The 21,097-nt window shown below is 48.0% G+C and overlaps 1 protein-coding gene across 12 annotated transcripts in view; it reads left to right on the top strand.

Moving 5' to 3' along the window:
* Window positions 1-9,554, top strand: part of lpp (LIM domain containing preferred translocation partner in lipoma) — a 294,099-nt gene extending 284,545 nt beyond the window's left edge. For all 12 annotated transcript variants that reach the window (XM_069897669.1, XM_069897671.1, XM_069897677.1 and 9 more), the window contains one exon: window positions 719-9,554. In XM_069897669.1, coding sequence (XP_069753770.1) covers window positions 719-847 — 129 coding nt within the window. In that variant the 3' untranslated portion in view covers window positions 848-9,554. The remainder of the gene's footprint in view (window positions 1-718) is intronic.
* Window positions 9,555-21,097: the final 11,543 nt, after the last annotated feature.

Below are 21,097 nucleotides of genomic sequence, written 5' to 3'. Positions count from 1 at the left end.
CACCATGTGCCTTCTTTACCATCGTATCGACTTGTGGGGCACTTTCAATGATCTATAGGTCTGGATCCCCAGATCCCTCTGCACATCAATGCTGTTAAGAGTCTTGCCATTAACTGTGTACTTTCCCCTTACATTTGACCTCTCAGAGTGTAGTGCCTCACACTTGTCCAATTTAAACTCCATCTGTCATTTCTCTGCCTGTATCTGTAGTTGATCTAAATCTTGTTGTATCCTTAGATAATCAACTCCACCAATCGTTGTATCATCTGCAAAATTACGAACCTACTCACCTACTTTTTCATCCAAGTCACCTATGTATTTTATCACAAACGACAGGGGTCCCATCAACGACCCCTGTAGACAGGCCTTTAGCCTGAATAAGAATGTTGGAAAGAGGAGCAGGAGTCGTTGGGCCTGATCTGCCATTCAATAGGATCATGGCTGATCTGGCTGTGAACTCAGCTCCACCTATCTGCCTATTCCCAGAAACCCATAATTCCCCTACTATGCAACAGAGTTGTGGGGGCCTGGAATGCCTTGCCGGGTATTTAAGAGACTCTTAGACGGACATATGGATGGAAGAAAAATAGAGGGTTAGGGGGTTGGGAGGGTTTTTTTTAAAGGAATATATGTGTCAGCGCAACGTCGAGGGGGCGAAAGGCCTGTACTGTGCTGTAGTGGTCGATGTTCTATAACTTCTTGCCTTTGTTGCCCCTAGGACTGTGGCACCCTACTGTCAGATGGTGACACCCAAGGATGTTACCCCCTGGATGGGCATATCTACTGCAAGCTGTGCAATGGCAGGCGTATCCAGACCCTGACAGCCAAGGCCACCACTGACCTGTGAGCTCAGGGACCAACCTCGCCAGCTGGTGTGCACACTCTTTCATGATGGCATCTTACCAAAGATCTCTTTTCAACTTCTCAGTTCTCTCTGCCCACTTCACGCTGCCTCTCACTTTGACCCTCTCTCTGTCATACACTCAGAGCTGAAACACCGCCTTTGTTTAAACCAACAGCGAGTGCATACCCAATTATCCCTAGACTGGAATTTGTGGGGGGGTGTGTGTGGATATGTGTGCGCATGTGGGGGGGTGTGTGGGTACATGCGGACATGCGTGCGTGGTTTATCTGAGTGGTACCATTGGGTCGCTGAGTACTGCTACCATGGCCTTATGGCCAGTGCAGAGCTGTGAAGGGTGGACTCCCACCACCCAGTCAGACATCTCTGATGGGAACAATGAGCGGGTCAGGATGAGTCTGTGAAAAGACGAACTGAGTTTGTGCTCATGGCCCCTCCTTCAGCACTACTGCAGGAGGCGGCTGTGAAATACACATTGTCTCCACTCTGGTCCCATAAAGAGGAAACGTCTGTGCAGCCTCAGTGCTGGGGGTGTCATCAGGAGCACTGCAAGGATCTGCGGTCAAATTGTGCCATAGAAAATAGAGTTGTGGGGTCCCAGCAGGCTGGGAGTTCCCATTAGATTGAAATTGGGTGTTAACCATTGTAATGTGGAGCAGAGAAGAGGCTTGTTCTATATCCTGGCAGGATAGACACCCAACATACTGTACCCCAGCAGGGAGGAGTTGCTCATTGATTTGTACCCCAGCTGGGATGTCTTGCCCACCTGGATCCCAGCAGGCAGGAGAAACCCTCGTGCAGGGCCCCTGGAGGATGAACACCCAATATACTGTACCCCAGCAGGGAGGAGACGATTGTTGTTACATACCCCAGCAGGGAGGTCTTGCCCAGCCTGAATCCCAGCAGGGAGGAGGAACGCTCGTGCAGGAGGACAGGAAGCAGGGGAACGGGATGGGAGAGCAGGGGAATGAGGACAGAGGGACTGAGTAGGGTTCAGAGGGACAGGGAGGGAACTGGGGTCAGCAGGGCGAAAACATGAACTGTGGGTTGTACTCCCAGATCCCTCTGTGTTGACAGAAACAGCTGGATAAAACGGGACCAAGCGTTCTTGCTTTGTGTTTGCACAGGAAGGAATAATATTGACTTTTGGCACTCTATAAATGCGCAGAGAAACTTTTATTTAGCTCTGAGAATCTGCATTGCCATAAGAATAAATAGGCTGGCATTTTAAATAACCAGTCAGAAGCACACGTTCTCAGCACCACATTGAACAGGTTGGCCAGGAAACATTTCTAAAATCAGGCAGATTCTTTTCTTTTTCAATATTTTTATTGAAAGTGAAATTCAAAATCAAAAGAAAGAACAGAGTATAAACGAATACAGAGTGCACTCCATTCAGATCAAACCATTTCGTCCACATTACCCCGCATTCTTAATCAAACAAAATATAGTAATATTTTATTATATTTTTTTTAAATATAATCCCACTACCAAAACCAAAGCTGTTTGACAAAGAGAGAAAAAATAATTCTCTGTTGCAGTAATAAATGACCTTATTAGTCATTACATCTGCATTAATACCAAATCAGAGATTTTGAAAGTAATTCCAAATGAACCCCCACAATATTTGAAAATTTAAATTCAAATCGGATATTGAACCACAAATCTCTAAATTTAAACATAACATCACGTAACCCTTGAGCGTGGGTAGGAAGAGCATCGTCCCTCCATCTGAGCAACACCAGCCTAGTCATAAGAGAAGCAAAAGCTAATACATGCAAATCAGCTGCTGTTAGATTTATGCCTCTCTCTCCAACAATACCAAACAAGGCAGTTAGAGGATTAGGCTTAAAATTATCTTGAAAGAGTACAGAAAAAGTTTGAAATAATGTTTCCCGAGGTGTCGACAGGTCCCAAACATATGAATTAGTGAAGCATTCCCATGTTGCGTCTATCACATCGAGGAGATACATCTGCATAAAAATGGGATAGTTTGACTTTGGACATGTGGGCTCTATGGACTACTTTAAATTGTAGGAGGGAGTAGCGGGCACATAAAGATGAGGCATTAACCAATTCTAAGTTTCTTAAGAGATTGTTCCCAGGCTTTTTTAAATTTTATCCAAAAGAGACACTCTTATTCCCAACACCATATCATAAATGTTAGATATTGAATCATGATTAAAAAAAGGTTGCAAATTAATAATTACATAAATTAAACTCTTAGGAAATGTATGTAATTGAGATTGAAAAAATCTCTCATCTGTAAATAATGCTAAAAATGAGTATTTGATCATCGATATTTAAAAGAAAAGAGGCTCCCCTCAATAAATAGATCGTTAAAACATTTAATGTCTAATCTGTACCATTCTTTAAAAGAATGGAAGGTTTACAGAAATAGGAAAAAATAGAACTAGAAAAAGAAAATCTCAAAAAACCAAAATGTTTTCAAAACTGTGTCCAGTTCTCAAGTATGTTTAACTATTGAAGAGTCAGTTAATTTATTTAAAGGCAAGGGAAGTGAAGATCCAAGAAGAGAAACAATAGAAAATTTTGTAACAGAATTAGATTCCAAAGAGACCCATATTGGACAGTCTTCATGGTTAATAAAATATGACTAAAACATAAGATTTTGTATGCTGACTGCCCAGTAATAGAACCTAAAGTTTGCAAGGCTAAACCTCCATTCTTTTCAAGTTTTTGAAGGTGTTTATTCTTCCATATATCAGAAGATCAGATTTCATCAAAGGGAACCAAAAAAAAGACAGGAATAAAAATAGACAAAGCCTGTAGGTAACATTACCCATCATAGGTAATATATTCGTTTTAATCAGGGAGATTCTAAAAAGACGTATTGCTTCTTGCTGAAGGGAGCCTGCAGTCAGGTTGGGTTAGGACCAGAGTTTGTGTTGGAGTTAGGGTTTGATTTCTTGTGGGATTAAGGCTAAACCCTGTAGGGTTTAGGGATTCCATGGGGGTAGGTTTCAGGGTCCCATGGGGATAGGAAGAGTTCCTGCTGTTTCTCACAACCCTCTCATGCCTCAAAATCGCCATACTTTTCAGCTGCATGCTGAAGCCGTCACTGCCGCTTGGTGTGAGTCGAGCTTTGTGGGACTGGTGTTTAGGCTGTGACCGGAAAACTGATGTGAAACCAACAGAGTGGATGTGGAGCAATCTCTGAAGCAGGAAATAGGATTGGGAGAAGCCGGAAACATAGTGTCTGAAGGTTTTCTGTGTTTGAGTGGCGGCACGACTCTTGATCAGTGGCCGAAGGTGCTCAAGACCTGAGGCAGTTCCGTGGGACCAGAGCTTCATCCACCCCTCTCTTGCTGTTTATTGTTTAACTGTCCTGCTTTCAGACATTGAAGCCATTCTCCTGTGGGACTTGGTGCTGCTGCCAGTTTTCACCATCAGCGTCCTCCAAGTATTGTCTGCTCAGGGTCCTGGCGAGCATTTGGATCAGTTCACAGTTGCATTAATGGGTAAAATTTACCTGCCTGAGGATTGTGGTGTGAGATGGTTTGGATACCATCCTGGTCCATGCTTGCTGCGGAGGTCACGGTTGTTAGACTTGATCTGGATTCTCCACCCAGGTAATCTCCTACAGCAGTCCAGGATTGTTACAACACTCCTCCGCAACATGATATCCGCACGGTGATTGATTAAGCACACAAAATGCCACCCTCCCCTCCACAGTTGTCTACCTGAGACAGCGACGTGGCTACAGCATGGGTGCGATCTGGGGGAGTGTGTGGCCAACCTTGCAGTCAGTCCATCTCAGCACAAAGTCCTGGCCACAGTTCCTGCAGGCCACACAAGGAGAAGATTGGAGAGCACGGTGTGATGAGAGAGCAAGGATTTGACTGGATTGGTCAAGACGATAGATAGCCCAGAGAGCCCTTCAGGGACCTGAATTCCTCATCGGCCAATGTGATTTGATCACACAAAGTGGATTAATCGTACTAGGAGCTCCTAGAATGCTTCCATCAGCGCTGTCTCCGCTCCATCCTCAACATTCATTGGAATGACTTCATCACCAACATCGAAGAACTCGAGCTGGCAGAGTCCACAAGCATCGAATCCATGCTGCTGAAGACCCAACTGCGTTGGGTGGGTCACGTCCTCACGAATGGAGGACCATCACCTTCCCAAGATCGTGTTCTGTGGTGAGCTCTCCACTGGCCACCGAGACAGAGATGCACCAAAGAAGAGGTACAAGGACTGCTTAAAGAAATCTCTTGGTGCCTGCACATTGACCACCGCCAGTAGGCTGATATCACCTCCAACCTTGCATCTTGGCACCTCACAGTTCGGCGGGCAGCAACCTCCTTTGAAGAAGACCGCAGAGCCCACCTCACTGACAAAAGACAAAGGAGGAAAAACCCAACACCCAACCCCAACCCACCAATTTTCCCTTGCAACTGTGTCTGCCTGTCCCGCATTGGACTTATCAGTCACCAACGAGCCTGCAGCAGACGTGGACATACCCCTCCATAAATCTTCGTCCGCGAAGCCAAGCCAAAGAAAGAAGGAGCTGAAGGTGTAGCACCAACAAAAAGTGATGATATTTATTGATTTGAGCTTCTTACATCAGGACCTAGTCTGATCAAATAGAAAGACCAGACTACAAAAAATATGTCCAAACTAAATTAGACCTGATAAATAGCTCCAAATAACTGGAGATGGTTGGAACAATTGATACCAAAACAGCCATCAGTTTGATCATCAACCACTGATGTTTATTCATCTGAGACCTGCAAGTGGTCTCATCAACGACTTATCACATGATGTCCCAGCTCCTCATTGCACGATCGACTGATGCCAACATCATCTTCACTGTCCTGTTTACCAGTCTCATCATGTTCATGGAACATGGGCTACAACACTGCAGTGTCCCACCATTTCCTGTGGATGCGCCCTGGCTGGAATTAAAGCACTGGGCCTTGTCCTGAATGAAACTCCATCTGTCATTGACTCAGATAACCATGGTCCTGTCAATGACCTGTCTCATTGTCCACTATCCCACATTCTCATCCAGATTGTTATCTTAAATAATGATCACATCTGTCACAGGCCTCCAATCTGAACAACCACCAAGCTATTCTGTGCCAAGTGGGCTAGTACACCATAGATGACGTGAGATCTGACATCAAGGACCAGGACACCTGGTGGAATCTAGTCTAGTGGACAACATTTATCACCCAATCCTCAACAATCCTCTTTGCCACATCTTCAAAAAAGCTCCAATCAAACTTGTGAGCTATGATTGCCACGAACAAAGCCATGCCGAGTATTCCTGGCACCCCACATTATCATCGAGGTGGTTTACATGGATGGCCACAACAGAGGTCCCAGCGCTGACCCCTGCGATGCTCCTCTGGTCACACCCTTCCAGAAACACCTCCCCACCACAGAGCCAATCAGCCAGACCAATTTGCCATAACGTTCCAACCAGTTAATCACAAAAACTGGAACTGACCCCGCCCCCCCACCCTCCACACACTAAATAGCAGGAAGTGTGTAGAGCAAATCAGAGACTGTGACTAAGGGGTGGATGGGGAGAGGGTGTATTGTGGGAAGCTGGAGTGGGGGGTGAAGTGCAATGGGGGCAGCAAAGGAGTAGGGGAGGAGTAGAGTGGGGTTACTGGTGGGGGGGTGGAATATTATTTCTAAACATCACCCCTGATAGCTACATAGTGCTTTTGGGATGAGTCTGCAACTGTTAGCACCGGGGTACAGTACTGGTGGGGGCGATTCTGCCACTGTGTAACACCAGGGTACAGTACTGGTGGGGCGGGTCTGTCCCTCTGTAACACCGGGGTACAGTACTGGTGTGGACGGGTCTGTAACTGTGTAACACCAGTGTACAGTACAGGTGGGCATGGGCCAGTGTAACACTGGGGTACAGTACTGGTGGGGACAGGTCTGTCACTGTGTAACACTGGGGTACAGTACTGGTGGGGATGGGTCTGTCATTGTATAACACTGGGGTACAGGACTGGTGGGGACAGGTCTGTCCCTCTGTAACACGGGGTACAGTACTGGTGGGGACGGGTTAAGGTATTGTGATGGATGTTTGAAGACTGGAGCAGAAGTGTAAACCCTCTGGTTGTGCTCTGGGGAAGTCTGTGTTTCTGCTGATGTACCTGTCACAACCCACAACCTAACTGTATTGTTTGTTTTGTCCCCTTCAATCTCATATTATGGTGATGTAGAGTACGCGGGCTCTTTCTATGCAACAAACTGCGGTGACATTCATGATCAGAAGCTTCTGGGTCTGTGCGAGGTTTCCTTTGGCACTCTCTGCCCTCCTTGCCCTGAGCTCACCTTGTTCTGATTATGATCCACTGGACCAGCACAGACCTCTCGGTGCTAACCACTTCAGTTCCACACCCAATGCCACATTTTCAAGTCTGTCCATGGCTTCATGTTCTGCCAGTTTGAGGGCCACCCACAAACTGGAGGAAAAATACCTTATATCCGTCTTGGCAGTCTCCAACCAGACAGCATCAATTTCTGTTAACCTCCTCCCCTTTCCCTCATCCCTCTGCCTCCTTCCCTCTCTCAGGAAACTCCTCAGCCCTCTCTCCATCATCCTCTCACCTGTATCTACCTACTACCTGTCAGCCTGTGCTCTTCCCTTTTATCTCCGTCCTCCCCCACCTTGATGTCGGGTTCTGCCTGATCTTTGTCACTGTTGACCCTAAGGGCCCAGGCCTGAAACACTAATGACCTTTTACTTATGAATGCTGCTTGACCTGCTGGGTTTCTCCTGCCAAGTTGTGTCCTGGACCAGACCCCAGTTTCTGCAGCCAGCTTACCTGATCATGATGGTGTCATTCTGCCACCTGGTGGATCTTAGCAACACTGCTCCTGACACTCAGACGGTGACAGCACACTCTGAAATCAGTGCCTTGATAGTCCTGGGCGAAATCGGTGCCCTGACTATTGGTGAAATCGATGCCCTGACTGCAGACTCAGTGCTAAATTGATAACTTTACATGTTTTGTTTTTGGAGATTACACAGACACAGAGTTGTCCAGTTTCACACTTCTGCATGTTCATTTCAGCCAGATGTTGGTGTTAAAATTTTAGATGCGATTAATCAATATTATAGCTTCAATTAAATATAAACTGTAAAACACTTTATAAACACTAATATTGCACTAATATATTTCTAATCAACTCTAATAATCCGCTACTGATCCGTGAGGAGAGATCATGAAGAAGATCAGAGTCTTCACCGAGTCAGCTTCAGACCATCTCTCGCCAGTGGATTTTTCTCAACTCTCACTTATCTGTTCGTTGCCCTGAAAATTACAGACAAATCACCATCTTGCACCAATTTGGATAATTATAAGATTAGCTGTTGCTTGAAGAAATCCATTTGTTATTTGCTTTATTCATATTGAGTTTCCTCTGAATTATGGCTGGTGTTGGAGGTAGGAGTTGAACTGTGAGAGGATGTTCTGAGCCAGCACTTCTCCTCAGCTCAACAGTATAAAAAGAACCTTCACATGAGATTGGGAATTATGTTTCCCTTTCCTCTGATGTGGCGTCACGGCGACCAACCCTGACTCCTGTTGGTGCAAACACGGGTTCCTCAGTCTGTGCAAATTCTGATGCTGTCAGATAGATCTGGAACTGGGGCAATAATATGATTCCTGATACCCATGGATAATGCAGGAATCATCCACCGGGATCCAAATCCCTGATTCCAAGGACATTAAGCACCTGCAGCGCGTGGCCAAGGGCATGCTTGGCTCGGGAGGACTGACCACAATACCAAGGAAGGATGAAAAATTGGCCTGACTTGTTCCTGGAATAGTGGAGTTGTCATATGAGGTGAAGCTGATGTGGCCTCCATGCCGTGGCACCTAGGACAATGATAGGTGTTTCCATTGAAATGTTCAGCCTTTTGGGGCTTGACTAGGAGTGTGAAACAGTCTCCGTGCCCAATTCTTCCACACTCAATATCACCATCCCACTTCATTCCCTTGGCTGAGTCCATCCCATTTCAACCTCCCAAAACAATTGGTTCCAACTCAATTTTCTCCCACTTTATGCCAGCCCATTTGGAGGGGAATGTAGATCCAAGTCATCACCTTTATGTATCGTTCATACCCAACTACTAATAGCACAGTAAAGATGAGACAGCGTTTCTCCAGGACCTCAGAGCACATTTACATAAACAGGAAGAGATCATTTGTCAAAGTACAGCTGATGGATTTACATATTTTAGTCAAATCTGAAATGAAAGAACAAAGATTGCCAAATTAGTGACAATATAGGGAAAAATGCCCAAACTCAATTTAACCCAGTCTAATCCAGTTCCACATTCAAAGCCAGCCCACAAAAATCCACCCCTGTCTGACCAGCTTTCACCCCACCATCTTAAGTCAAGATGGTTGAGGGAGAAGGCATAGCAAGTAGCCATAGAAAGTAACTCGAGTCTGCTCTGGATGAGTTGGTTTAGATTTTATATAAAACACAAAATGTGGTATTTTGCTTTGCCATTCACATGATTGTATCCATTATCGACATACTTCAGTAGAAAACATGTTTATTTGCCGTGCATTTTGATTTTTATTTAAATGGAGCTGAGAATCGCAGTCAGTCTTCACCACTCACGCTTTCAGAATTCTATTCATTTTTGTAGCACATCACTCAATAAAAATTCCGCAGTCGTTAACGCCTGTGAAGTGTGCTTTATTCTGAGAATTGATAAAATTGAATCTTGCATTGGATGGTTTGGTTGCCTCCTTCTGTCCTCTAATGTACGACCTCCGTATGATTTCAATGCAAGGCAGGAGGTGGCCAAAGCTCAAAGCAAGGAAGTCCACAGATGACCAAGGGGTGGCATTCAGACATGGACTAGAAAGAGTTCAGGGCATTACACTCCCAAAGATTGTGAAAGGCAAAGATCGCAAGCTGAACGGTGCTGAAGGAGCAGTGAAGTGTAGATTAAGAAAGGGGTAGTTTATGACAGAGTGAAGAGAATTGTAAACGAGAATACCCTATCTGGGGGTAACCAATATCCTGGGGTAATTCAAGGAGGGAAAGAACATTATTCAAGAACAGGTATTAAAAGTCTTATTGCAGTGTTGCAATGAGTTACATTAGCATCCAACCAGCATGGTGGACCCACATCCACTGAGGCACCAAGCATGACAGATTCCAGCTGAAGGTATAGGCAATCCAACCCCTCTCCTAGCTGAGTTGTGAGGCGGGAAGTGATTTATTCATTGCTCTCTCACTGGAGTTGGTGAAGAATCCAGACAAAAATGTTTCCTCTTTGAGGAAACCAGGATGTTAACCTGTAAGAGGTCTCTGAGGTAAGAATTCACAGTGATAGCCATCACTGCCCACTGTGGAAGGAGCCGTACTGATGGAGGGTCACATTGTGGGAGTTCTGGTCCTCTAGCAGTGTGGCACTCCCTCTAAGCCACTATGCTACACGGGTGCTCTGTTGCTCCAGTTCTCACACCTGTCTCTGAAGTTGATGTTCTTCCCGCTTTGAGTTGGAGAGGTGAAGGTAACTGCTTAGGTCCTCCCCATCAGAATGAATGCTGGCCATTGTGTTCCTCTCCCTCTGTTACAGAATTTGAGAGGATGAAATGCTCCGTCCTGGAATCAGTCAGTTAAATCTGTCTCTGAGCATTTAGTAACACAAGCTCTCTTGAAACATCGATGTCAGATGGAAACTGGCCAGACCAGCTGCACTTTTCCACAAGTAGAACAAATTGTAAATCACGCTCTGACCATGGCTGTGCTTTTCTGTACAAACAGTTTCGCAGCTTTCCCCTTAGCAGTGCAGAGCCAAATCACGGGCTCGTTCGGACCTGAATTGGCCAGAAGATACAGAATGGAGAGAGTATTCAGCTCTCTGATGTAGCTCGGTAATCCTCGGTAGAGGTGCAACATCTGCCCTGCCAGCTCACTATCACCCTGTCCATTTGAATGCCCTTTTTCATCCCCAGTTCTTGACTCTTCACCCCTCCTCTTCCTTGTCTCTATTCCCCAGGGTAGGAGTGTCTCCAGAATTCCCATGAGATTCTTCTGAGACTGTCTGATCTTGATGAGCAGTTGTTCTTGTGTTACCTTCAAACTCACCCCACCAAAGCCCTTCATTTTCTTCAAACCAACCTACAATCTTCATTTTCTTGGAGGGGGAGGTGAATGGAATCTTTCCACATAGTGTCACTCCAGTCAACATTCTTCTCAGCTTCCCCATGGACTCCTGGGGTTCAATGAAGCTGGGTGACCTTGCCTGAATTTGATTGTGAAGACCTGCAGGACATCTCAATGTAAAATTCCACGTTTGAAAGGGTGTGTCAGAGTGGAAGGACTTCAGAGGGAAAGGGCAGTGTGTCAGACAAATGAGCTTGGCCAGGTGATTGGAGATTCTACGATGAAGCGCTGGGGATCACAATAGAGATCACAATTCCTTAAGTTACAAGATAGTTATCAGTAAGGATAAGCCTGGATCTTGTGGAAAATACTAAATTAGGTGAGAACAAATTCTGACATTATAAGGCATGAGTCAATTGAGAAGAGCTGTAATAAGGCAAGCCAACAACTGGCATAGGGGAGCTGTTCAAGAACCAGCTGATCAGAGCCAAGGACTGCAGGTTGCAGTGAGGAGGAAGGGCCGGGACGACAAGGAAGAGAACCTTGGATGATGAGAAATTATAAATTCAGTCAAAAAGAAAAAACACGCGTGTAAGGTTTAGCAACAAAAATCAGACAGGGTTCTTGAGGAAATACAAGGATGGCAGGAAAGAGCTGAAGCAGGGTATGAGGAAGACCAAAAGTGTCCTTGGCAGGATTGAAGAGAATCCCATCCTGGATTGAAGGGCCTGTTCCTGTCTTCTCTGAATGGGTGCAGCCCCACCTAGAGAATCGTACAGAACTAAGGGACGACAGTGCCAAAGGGGTGCCACATGATGCGAGGGCAGTACTGAGGGAAAACTCCCACAGCTCTGATGGCAAATCTAGGGGACTTGGCCCTATTGCCTGGCCCATAAATAACAAGGTGTTGTCCAGTTCCTGTGTGTGGTCACTGGGCATTGTGTAATCTTCCCTGAAATAGCAGTGGTTTTGCCCCTCGAGGAACAGCGATGTTGGGAGGTGAATGTAAGTCCTTCAGAAATATGGTAAACTTTTAAAGGAATTATATTTTGCTTCACAACTCAACCTGTGAACAGAATGAGAAGCAATAGAACTCGGAAGGAAGGCTGATGGTGAACAGTTCAGTGTTTATGGAGAATTGTCACATAGCCAGATCAGAGTGAGAGTTGTTAAATTTAGCTCTCAGCTTTTCCACAGCCACGCACAGCACTCTGCACTCTGTCTTGTGTGACAGTAACTGGAGCGGTTCTGGCGCAGCCCCAGGGAACATCGTGTTCTGCAAACCACACACTGGAAATGAATCCAGACACAGGGACTCGCAGACCTTCAGGAACCAGAGCACAGGGCACTATCACACACACACACACCCACACACACATACAGACACACACTCACTCACACACACACACACACACACACACTCTCACTCTCATATGCCTGTACACATTGAATACTGTGTGTAACTTCCACCTCAGACCAACATTTGGTTTACTGTGAACATGGGGAGTGGATCAAGTGATGTTCCCCATCCCTTTACCTTCTTTCCTTTAACTCCCCTTCCCTCTTTATTCAGAGACCTACCCTCTCCCCCCTCACTTCTCGACTTTTCTACCTTCCCACCTGCTACTCTTTCCCATGAACCAGTGCCTCCCCCCTTGGTCCTTCCTCCCTCCACCCCACCCACCTTTTATTCAGGAGCCTTATTGCTCGTACCTTGTTGAAGGGCCTAAGTCTGAAACATTGGCTCCCATTTTGCTTCCTGTAGATGCTGCATGGCCTGCTGAGTTTCTCCAGTATGCGCATGTGTATTGGACTAGACCCCTTTGACTGCAGACTTTCCCATTCCCTGCAGGGACAAACACCAGTTGGGAATACAGTGTGGTGAGGAACAGGGCTGGGCTGGGCTGAAAGCTCTTGGATACAATGACTGGTGCAAACGCTCAAGTGCTGGAGACAGTTGGGAGTGGGGGAGGGGAGTTTGGCTGGAGCTGGGGAACTATGTCTGTTGCAGTGATACAGAGAGACGACAAGGGTGCAAAACATAGGGTTGTTTATTCAAGGGTGAACTGGGACAGTAACAGCGTTAAGGCCAGAGAGGTGAAGGTGGTCCCTCTTCCTCCAGGGGTCAGTGCTAAGGCAATGGACCTGGTCTCACCTAGTGTGTTCACACCACCTCTCACACTGACTCCACAGCTGGTGTGATAGTGAAATCCAAGTGTAACGTTGGAAACAACTCTTCCCTTCATACTTGCAGCAATTTAATTCAAAGCAGTTTATTGTGATTAGGTCAAGTGAGGTTGAAGCTGTCGTCTTCCAAAAATGTAGCGTGAGAAATGTCTGCATTCCTTCTCCAACCTGCCCCAGGAGCTGCCAGCACCTCCGGGACCAGTTCCCAGAGATCCAGCTGCACAACCAGGCACAGGGAGTGAGCTCTTTCACGGAGATGGGAAGCCACTGAAATAAACGAGGAGCAGAGAAGCAGGTGAAAGTGCAAGGGAAGAAGTGGTGGAAGGTGAGGAGACAATGAATGAATGAAGGAACAAAGCTGCCAAGGGGCAGCTGACAGGGCAATGTCTGGTGTCTCTCTCACCCTCTGGAAACATAGACTAAAGCAGCACAGCACAGGAACGGGGGTATAGCAGGCAGTTCAGAATTCTGCCCTGAAGAAAAGAAGGCTTGAACCTAGTGCTTGTGATATAATCAATTCTCACCTCGTCCCTTATCATAGCTAAATGAACACTTTTTGTGGGTCTGGATTCCTCCCCCATTGTGTGAATTCTGAGACTTTCTGACATTTCCTACTTCTGGCTCGTTCTTCTTATTCCTTGACGATGGGCTCAGGCCTGAAACTTCGGCAACATATCTTTGTCTCCTACGGACTCTGAAAGACCAACTGAGTTCCTCCAGCATTTCAGGGTGTTTTTATTAGTCACAGCATCTGCAGACTTTCATGTTTCACAGAGGTAACCAGGTAACCAGTCACACATTAACATGGCAGGGGAGTGCTGTTCCCTCACCGCACCTCAGAACTTAGTGGAATGTAGCCACCTTGAGTGTGGGGGGTGGTGGGGGCGGGGGGGGGGGGGGGGAGATCTGGTCAGTTTATGGAATGAGAAAAAATATCTGTGTGAGACTATTTTAATAATAATGAAAATTATTCACATTTATTTAGCATTGTAGAAAATCACAGACTATAAGCAAATGTTCTGCCCAGGCCAACTGTATTTGACTGAGATAAAAACAGGAATAGCAGGTGCCTATAGGAAGGAGTACAGATGGAAGGTAGGAAGGGGTACAAATGCCTGTAGGAAGGGGTACAGGTGGAAGGTAGGAAGGGGTACAGGTGCCTGAAGGAAGGGGTACAGGTGGAAGGTAGGAAGGGGTACAGGTGGAAGGTAGGAAGGGGTACAGGTGGAAGGTAGGAAGGGGTACAGGTGGAAGGTAGGAAGGGATACAGGTGGAAGGTAGGAAGGGGTACAGGTGGAAGGTAGGAAGGGGTACAGGTGGAAGGCCTTCACCTGCTGAGCACCTCCAGCATCTTCCTTTCTCCCATTTGCATTGATGTGACTGAGATATGATTCAGCCTGGACATATGGATGCAGTTACCTAAAGGTAAACTGGCCTCAGAACAGTAGGGGACAATGATGAGCCAAAGCAAAACGGTGTCTCTCCCTCCGGTGGAAACCCATAGATGTAAAGGAGACAGTGGGAAGAGTAAGACACAAAGTCCATTACTAACAGATACAATGACTCGATGCAGATTAGAGAATGTGTAGAGGTTGAAAGGGAAACGAGAAACATGGGCTGTAAAATCAGTACAAATGTTCATCTATTCTGTAGGCATCAGAAAGGATAGAGGACTAGAGAATAAAGAGAGGGTCAATGGCAGTGACTGCAAAGGTGAACGATCGTAAAGCACCCACGTTTACCAAGAGGCAGTGGCAAGGTAAGTTTGAACACAATAAACTAAGGGAGAAAGAGGATGTGTCTGCACATCTCACGTCTTTGGGCGGTTAGCGCGATGCTGTTACAGCACCAGTGACCAAGATTTCAATCCCCCACTGTCTGTAAGGAGTTTGTATGTTCTCCCCATATCTGCGTGGTTTCCTCCCACCCTTCATAATGTACGGGGGCGGGGGAGGTGTAGATTAATTGGGCGGTACGGGCTCGTGGACTGAAAGGGCCTGTTACCGTGCTTCAGTACATAAATCAACAGGTCCAGAAGAAATGTATTCCAGTCCAGAAAAAACAGCAAGAACACAACACAGATTCTTGACCAGCATTTTTAAACGGTGATCTCTGGATTTAAACCCCACCCCCCCCCCCCCCATCAAGGACAATGCTTTCCCACACTTGCCCCCTCATTTTTATAAACCTCAGCACAGACAGATCAATATTTGTTCATGTGTGGACATCCCATCCCAGATATTAGTCAATCCTCTCTGAACCATCTGCAATGCATACACATGCTTCCTCATTAAGGAGATGAACACTGTTCGTAGAACTCTGGGTGTGGTCCAGATGTGGTCTCGCCAGGGCACTTTACCATGAACACGTAACTTTGCTGCTTTATCTTTGATCCCTGGGATAGGCTAGAGGGAATTCATTCTGTGTCTGACCTGGTAGTATGTGATGGGATGGGTGTAGTGCTATCAATCAACGACATTAGACAGAGAGTCCTGATTAATAGACTTTAATCACCTTAAGACATCAGCACCTCTTGCATGTTGCTGGCCTGGTCCCAAGGCAGGCACTGAGGGAGGGGTTTGGGCATAATGGCCTTTATGGGGATTCTGAGGGGAGGAGTCACAAGAGCAAGGGGTGGACTAACCCATACAGTACATACATACAGACAGTGCTAATAGCCATACAGTGGTTCCACCACATTCACCCCTTTTAAAACAGAGTGTGGTGGGCTGAAGTGAGTTGGCCCATTACAGGTTAAGCCTGTCTGGTGGTCTCGTCTGTCATTGTGACCATCACAGGGCCTGCTCTGGCTCTGATGGGCAGTGTTTTGCATTATGGGCTGTGACTCCATTGGCTGAGGGGTGGGGTTTAATGGGACTATGGGATTGCTCGGTCTGGGGATGGGGTGGGGTGCTGGATGCAGTTAGTGGGGCTGGCTGGCCTTTTACACAAGGGGATGCTGATCAGTTGGTTGAGGGATCCCCTGCATGCGCCAGGTCCCGGATGGAAACTGTGTTCTTCCACCCATCCTGTATTCCACATAAGTGTACTGGGGACTTGATTGGAGGAAGTGGTCCCTCTCGTCCAGAGGGTCAGTCTTGTGGCTCCTGGCATGCCTCTGAAGCAGGACAGGCCCAGGGGTCATCAGCCAGGACAGCAGTGTGATCCCTGACGCCGACTTCCTGGTGAAGGAAAAGAGCCCTTCATGTGGTGTCACATTAGTAGTGGAACAAAGGAGGGACCTGGTGGCATGAAGCACCTCAGGGAGGACCTCTTGCCACTGGGAGATAGGCAGGCCTTTCGACCTGAGGGCTAAGAGGGCTGCCTTCCAGACAGTTGTGTTCTCCCTTTCTACCTGGCCGTTCCCTCTGGGGTTATAGCTCATGGACCTACACATGGCTATGCCTTTGGTCAGCAGGTACTGGTGCAGATCCTCACTCTTAAACAAGGATCCCTCATTGCTATAGGGTAACTGAACAGAGCGAATATGCTGTGCAATGACTTTATGACTGTGTCTGTGGTCGTGTCCGGACAGGGGATGGCAAAAGGGAAGCGGGAGTATTCATCGATGATGTTGAGGAAATATATGTTCCTGTTGGTGGAGGGGAGGGGGTCCTTGAAGTCCATACTCAGGCATTCGAAAAGACGGGTGGCTTTAATCAACGGAGTTTTGTCTGGTCAGTAGAATTGGGGTTTATGCTTGGCACAGACCGAGTAGCTCCGGGTCAGCTCCCTGAATCCTCAACTGAGTTGGGGAGGTGCAAGCCCTAACAAAGTGGTGACCCTGTTAGAGACTGCTGTGGTGGACTTGGAGGTGGTCCAACTGCACGTTGTCCCCAGGACAGGGAATCAGGAGACTTGTTGAGCTTCCTGGGCCAGTACAAGATATCATAGTTGTAGGTGGACAGTTCAATTCTCAACCTCACAATCTTGTTGTTCTTAATTCTTCCCCACTGTTTGTTATTGAACATAAAGGAGACTGCACTTTGGTCAGTCAGTAGGATGAACAGTTTGCCAGCCAGGTAGTGCATCCAGTGGTGCACAGCTTCCACTATCACCTGGGCCTCTTTCTTGATGACTGAGTTTCAAAGTTTCTGGCCCTGGAGGGTCTGGGAAAAAAATGTCACAGGCCTGCCCACCTGGTTGAGCGTGGCAGCCAGGGCAAAGTGGATGGATCACTCTCCATTTGGAACAGGATGGATTCATCCACAGCGCTACCCTGACGATGTCACCCTTGATGCATACAAACTGCGCTTGGGCTTCTGCTGATGGGGGAAAGTAGTATTTTCACCAGGAGTGGGCTTTGTTTGCATAATTGGGAACCCTCTGGGCATAGTAGGAAAAGAACCCCAAGCACCTTTCCAGGGCCTTTAGGTTGTGGGGCAGTGGGTGTACCAGCAGGGGCCACATGCGATCAGGGTTGAGCCCAATGATGCCATTCTCCACCATGCAACTAAGGACGGGCAGCTGTGAAGTGCTGAACATGCCCTTCTTCTGGTTGAGGCTTTTAGCCATCTGGAGAAATTTCTGTAGATTAGTGTTATGATCCTGCTGGTCATGGCCACAGATGGTCACATTGTCCAGATAGGGAAACATGGCCCGTAGTCATCCACTATCCGGTCCATCTCTCTCTAGAAGATGGGGACCCCATTGGTGGCCCCGAAGGGGCCTTGAAGGCAGTGTGTGGGCTGTCCTCTGGGTGGATCGGGAGTTGGTGGTAGGCTGGCTTCAGGTTGACGGTTGAGAAGATCCAGTATTGGGTGATCTTGTTCACATGTCAGGGATGCGGGGGAGGGGTGGACAATCCAGCTAGGTTAATTGGTTTAAGGTCTGACTATAGTTGACGATCATGCAGTGTTCCTCTCTGCTCTTTACCACCACCACCACCTATGCCCTCCACGGGCTGGTGCTGAGTTCTATGATCCCTTCAGCCAGAAGTTGTTTAACTTCTGCTTTGATGAAGGCTCTGTCCCTGGGGCTGTATCACCTGCTCTTGGTGGTGACAGGCCTGCAGTTGGGGGTGAGATTCTTGAACAGGTGCAGTGGTGGGACCCAGAGAGTGGACAGGCTGAAGGTCGTGTTCGGAGGGTGGGGGGTTCGGGTAGTTTAAAAATTAGTAGTTGTGGACCGGGGTGGTGGGGGGGGGGGGGTGGTAGTGGGTGTGGACGCTCTTGAACTGACACTGGAAATCCAGCCCCAGTGTGGCATGATAAGGAGTTTAAAGTTTGTGTACTCAGTGCCCCACACCATCAATGTCATGGTGCAGCTGCCGTGGATCTCGGCCGAGTGGCACTTGGAGGCCAGGGAGACATTACACTTCACTGGGGTTATTACAAGGGAGTAGCGCTGCACTGTGCCCAGGTGGATGAGGCTTTCCCTGCTCCCTGTATCAAATAAACAGTTTGAGACGCGACCATTTACCGTGATGTCCATCATGGACCTGGCTAGTTGATGTGGGCTATCCTGGTCCAGGGTAATCAAGGCCAAACATTTGGTTGCTGTCTGATTCACTGCTGTAGTACTGGTTTGGGAATGCCTCACAAGATGGCTGCCTCCATGCCGCGCACGCAATGCTGCCTCATGCCGCCAGAAGTGACGATGGAAGTAGAGCCGTCCCAGTTTGCTGTCCACATGGTCCCACTGAGCCGTTCCCCGCCACCGGAAGTAGTGCCGGAAGTGACGTGGTCCAAGATGGCGATAACTGCTGGCCACACGCTGCACTGCTGGAGGGGGTTGGGACCTACGTACCTTCCCATAGTGTCTCTTCTTCCCACAAGCAGAACATGATGTTTTGGGTCAGGCAGCCCTTACAGGGATGTTTCACGTGGCCGCAGAAGTAGCACTTTGGGTGCTCAATGGCAGGATGGTGACCTAGGGCTCCACGTCCCAAGATGGTGATGGCCATGATCCGCACATGGCAGAAGCATTTCCAGAGGAGAAGATCTCTGTGTTTAGCAGCGCTGTCTCATACGTTTTTGCCAGATCAATGACTTTCTGCAGGCTTCGATCGCCCTTTTCTAGGAGTCTCGGTCTGATGTGATCGGACTTGAATCCAGTCACATATGCATCACATATCAGTTCCTCTCAGTGGGCAGCAGAGACTTCTCTGCATCACCCCAGCTCCCACAGGACCCATGTGTACTCATCCACCGACTCACCAGACACTTGCCTATGACTGTCCAGAAGGTACCTGGCATAGATGGCATTTGTCAGGGTCCGATACTGTTTCTGCAGAAGCTCCATTGAAGTCGAGTAAGTCATGAAGTCCCTGATCATCTGAAAAACAAAGTGGGCGAAAAGCAGGTCTCGTTTGTCTTCCTCGCTCTGCTCATCGTTGCGTCTCATGAAGGCATTGAGGCACTGCAGCCACCGATCGGATTTGGTGATGGCTGCCCAATCTTTAGGGTCAGAGTCCAGTTTATCCCCATACTGCCTTGTCTATGCACAAAATTAAGGTGATTAAATTGTAATGCGATCAAGCAACCATATTAGACAGAGAGTTGTGATTAATAGGCTTTAATCACCTTAAGACATCAGCACCTCTCACATGATGCTGGCTCGGTTCCAAAGCAGGTACTGAGGGAGGGGTTTGGACATAACAGCCTTTATGGGGATTTCTGGGGTGAGGAATCACAGGTACAGGGCAGGCCAGCTCATCCAGTACATACATACAGACAGTGTTAATAGTTACACAGTGATTCCACCACATTGGGATCGAGGGACCTTCACTCAGTGTCTGTCCCCAGGTGTGTATGATGGGATGGTGTGGAGGGAGCTTCACTCTGTTTCTGATCCCAGGAATTTGTGATGGGATGGTGTGGAGGGAGATTCACGCTGTGTCTGACCCTGGGAGTGTGTGATAGGTCGGAGCGGAGGGAGCTTCACTCTGTGTCTGACCCCGAAAGTGTGCGATGGGATGGTGTGGAGGAAGCTTCACTCTGTGTCTGACACCGGGAGTGTGTGATGGGACGGTGTGGAGGGAGCTTCACTCTGTATCTGATCCCAGGAATTTGTGATGGGATGGTATGGAGGTAGATTCACTCTGTGTCTGACCCCGGGAGTGTGTGATGGGATGGTGTGGAGGGAGCTTCACTCTGTATCTGATGCCGTGAGTGTATGATGGGATGGTGTGGAGGGAGCTTCACTCTGTGTCTGACCCCGGGAGTGTGTGATGTGATGGTGTGGAGAGAGCTTCACCTTGAGTCTGACCCCGGTAGTGTGTGATGGGATGGTGTGGAGGGAGCTTCACTCTGTGTCTGACCCCGAAAGTGTGCGATGGGATGGTGTGGAGGAAGCTTCACTCTGTGTCTGACCCCGGGAGTGTGTGATGGGATGGTGTGGAGGGAGCTTCACTCTGTGTCTGAACCCGAGACTGTGTGATGGGATGGTGTGGAGGGAGCTTCATTCTGTGTCTGACCCCGGGAGTGTGTGATGGGACGGTGTGGAGGGAGCCTCACTCTGTGTCTGACCCCGAAAGTGTGCGATGGGATGGTGTGGAGGGAGCTTCACTCTGTGTCTGACCCCGGGAGTGTGTGATGGGATGGTGTGGAGGGAGCTTCACTCTGTGTCTGACCCCGGGAGTGTGATGGGATGGTGTGGAGGGAGCTTCACTCTGTATCTGATGCCATGAGTGTATGATGGGATGGTGTGGAGGGAGCTTCACTCTGTGTCTGACCCCGGGAGTGTGTGATGTGATGGTGTGGAGAGAGCTTCACCTTGAGTCTGACCCCGGTAGTGTGTGATGGGACGGTGCGGAGGGAGCTTCACTCTGTGTCTGACCCCGGGAGTGTGTGATGGGACGGTGCGGAGGGAGCCTCACTCTGTGTCTAATGCTGCGAGTGTATGATGGGATGGTGTGGAGGGACCTTCACTCTGTGTCTGACCCCGGGAGTGTGTGATGGGATGGTGCGGTGGGAG

Source organism: Narcine bancroftii, chromosome 9 (assembly GCF_036971445.1).
Source record: "Narcine bancroftii isolate sNarBan1 chromosome 9, sNarBan1.hap1, whole genome shotgun sequence".
Lineage (NCBI taxonomy): Eukaryota > Metazoa > Chordata > Chondrichthyes > Torpediniformes > Narcinidae > Narcine > Narcine bancroftii.
Note: the sequence above shows the minus strand (reverse complement) of the source record. Positions and strands in the feature narration are given on the sequence as shown.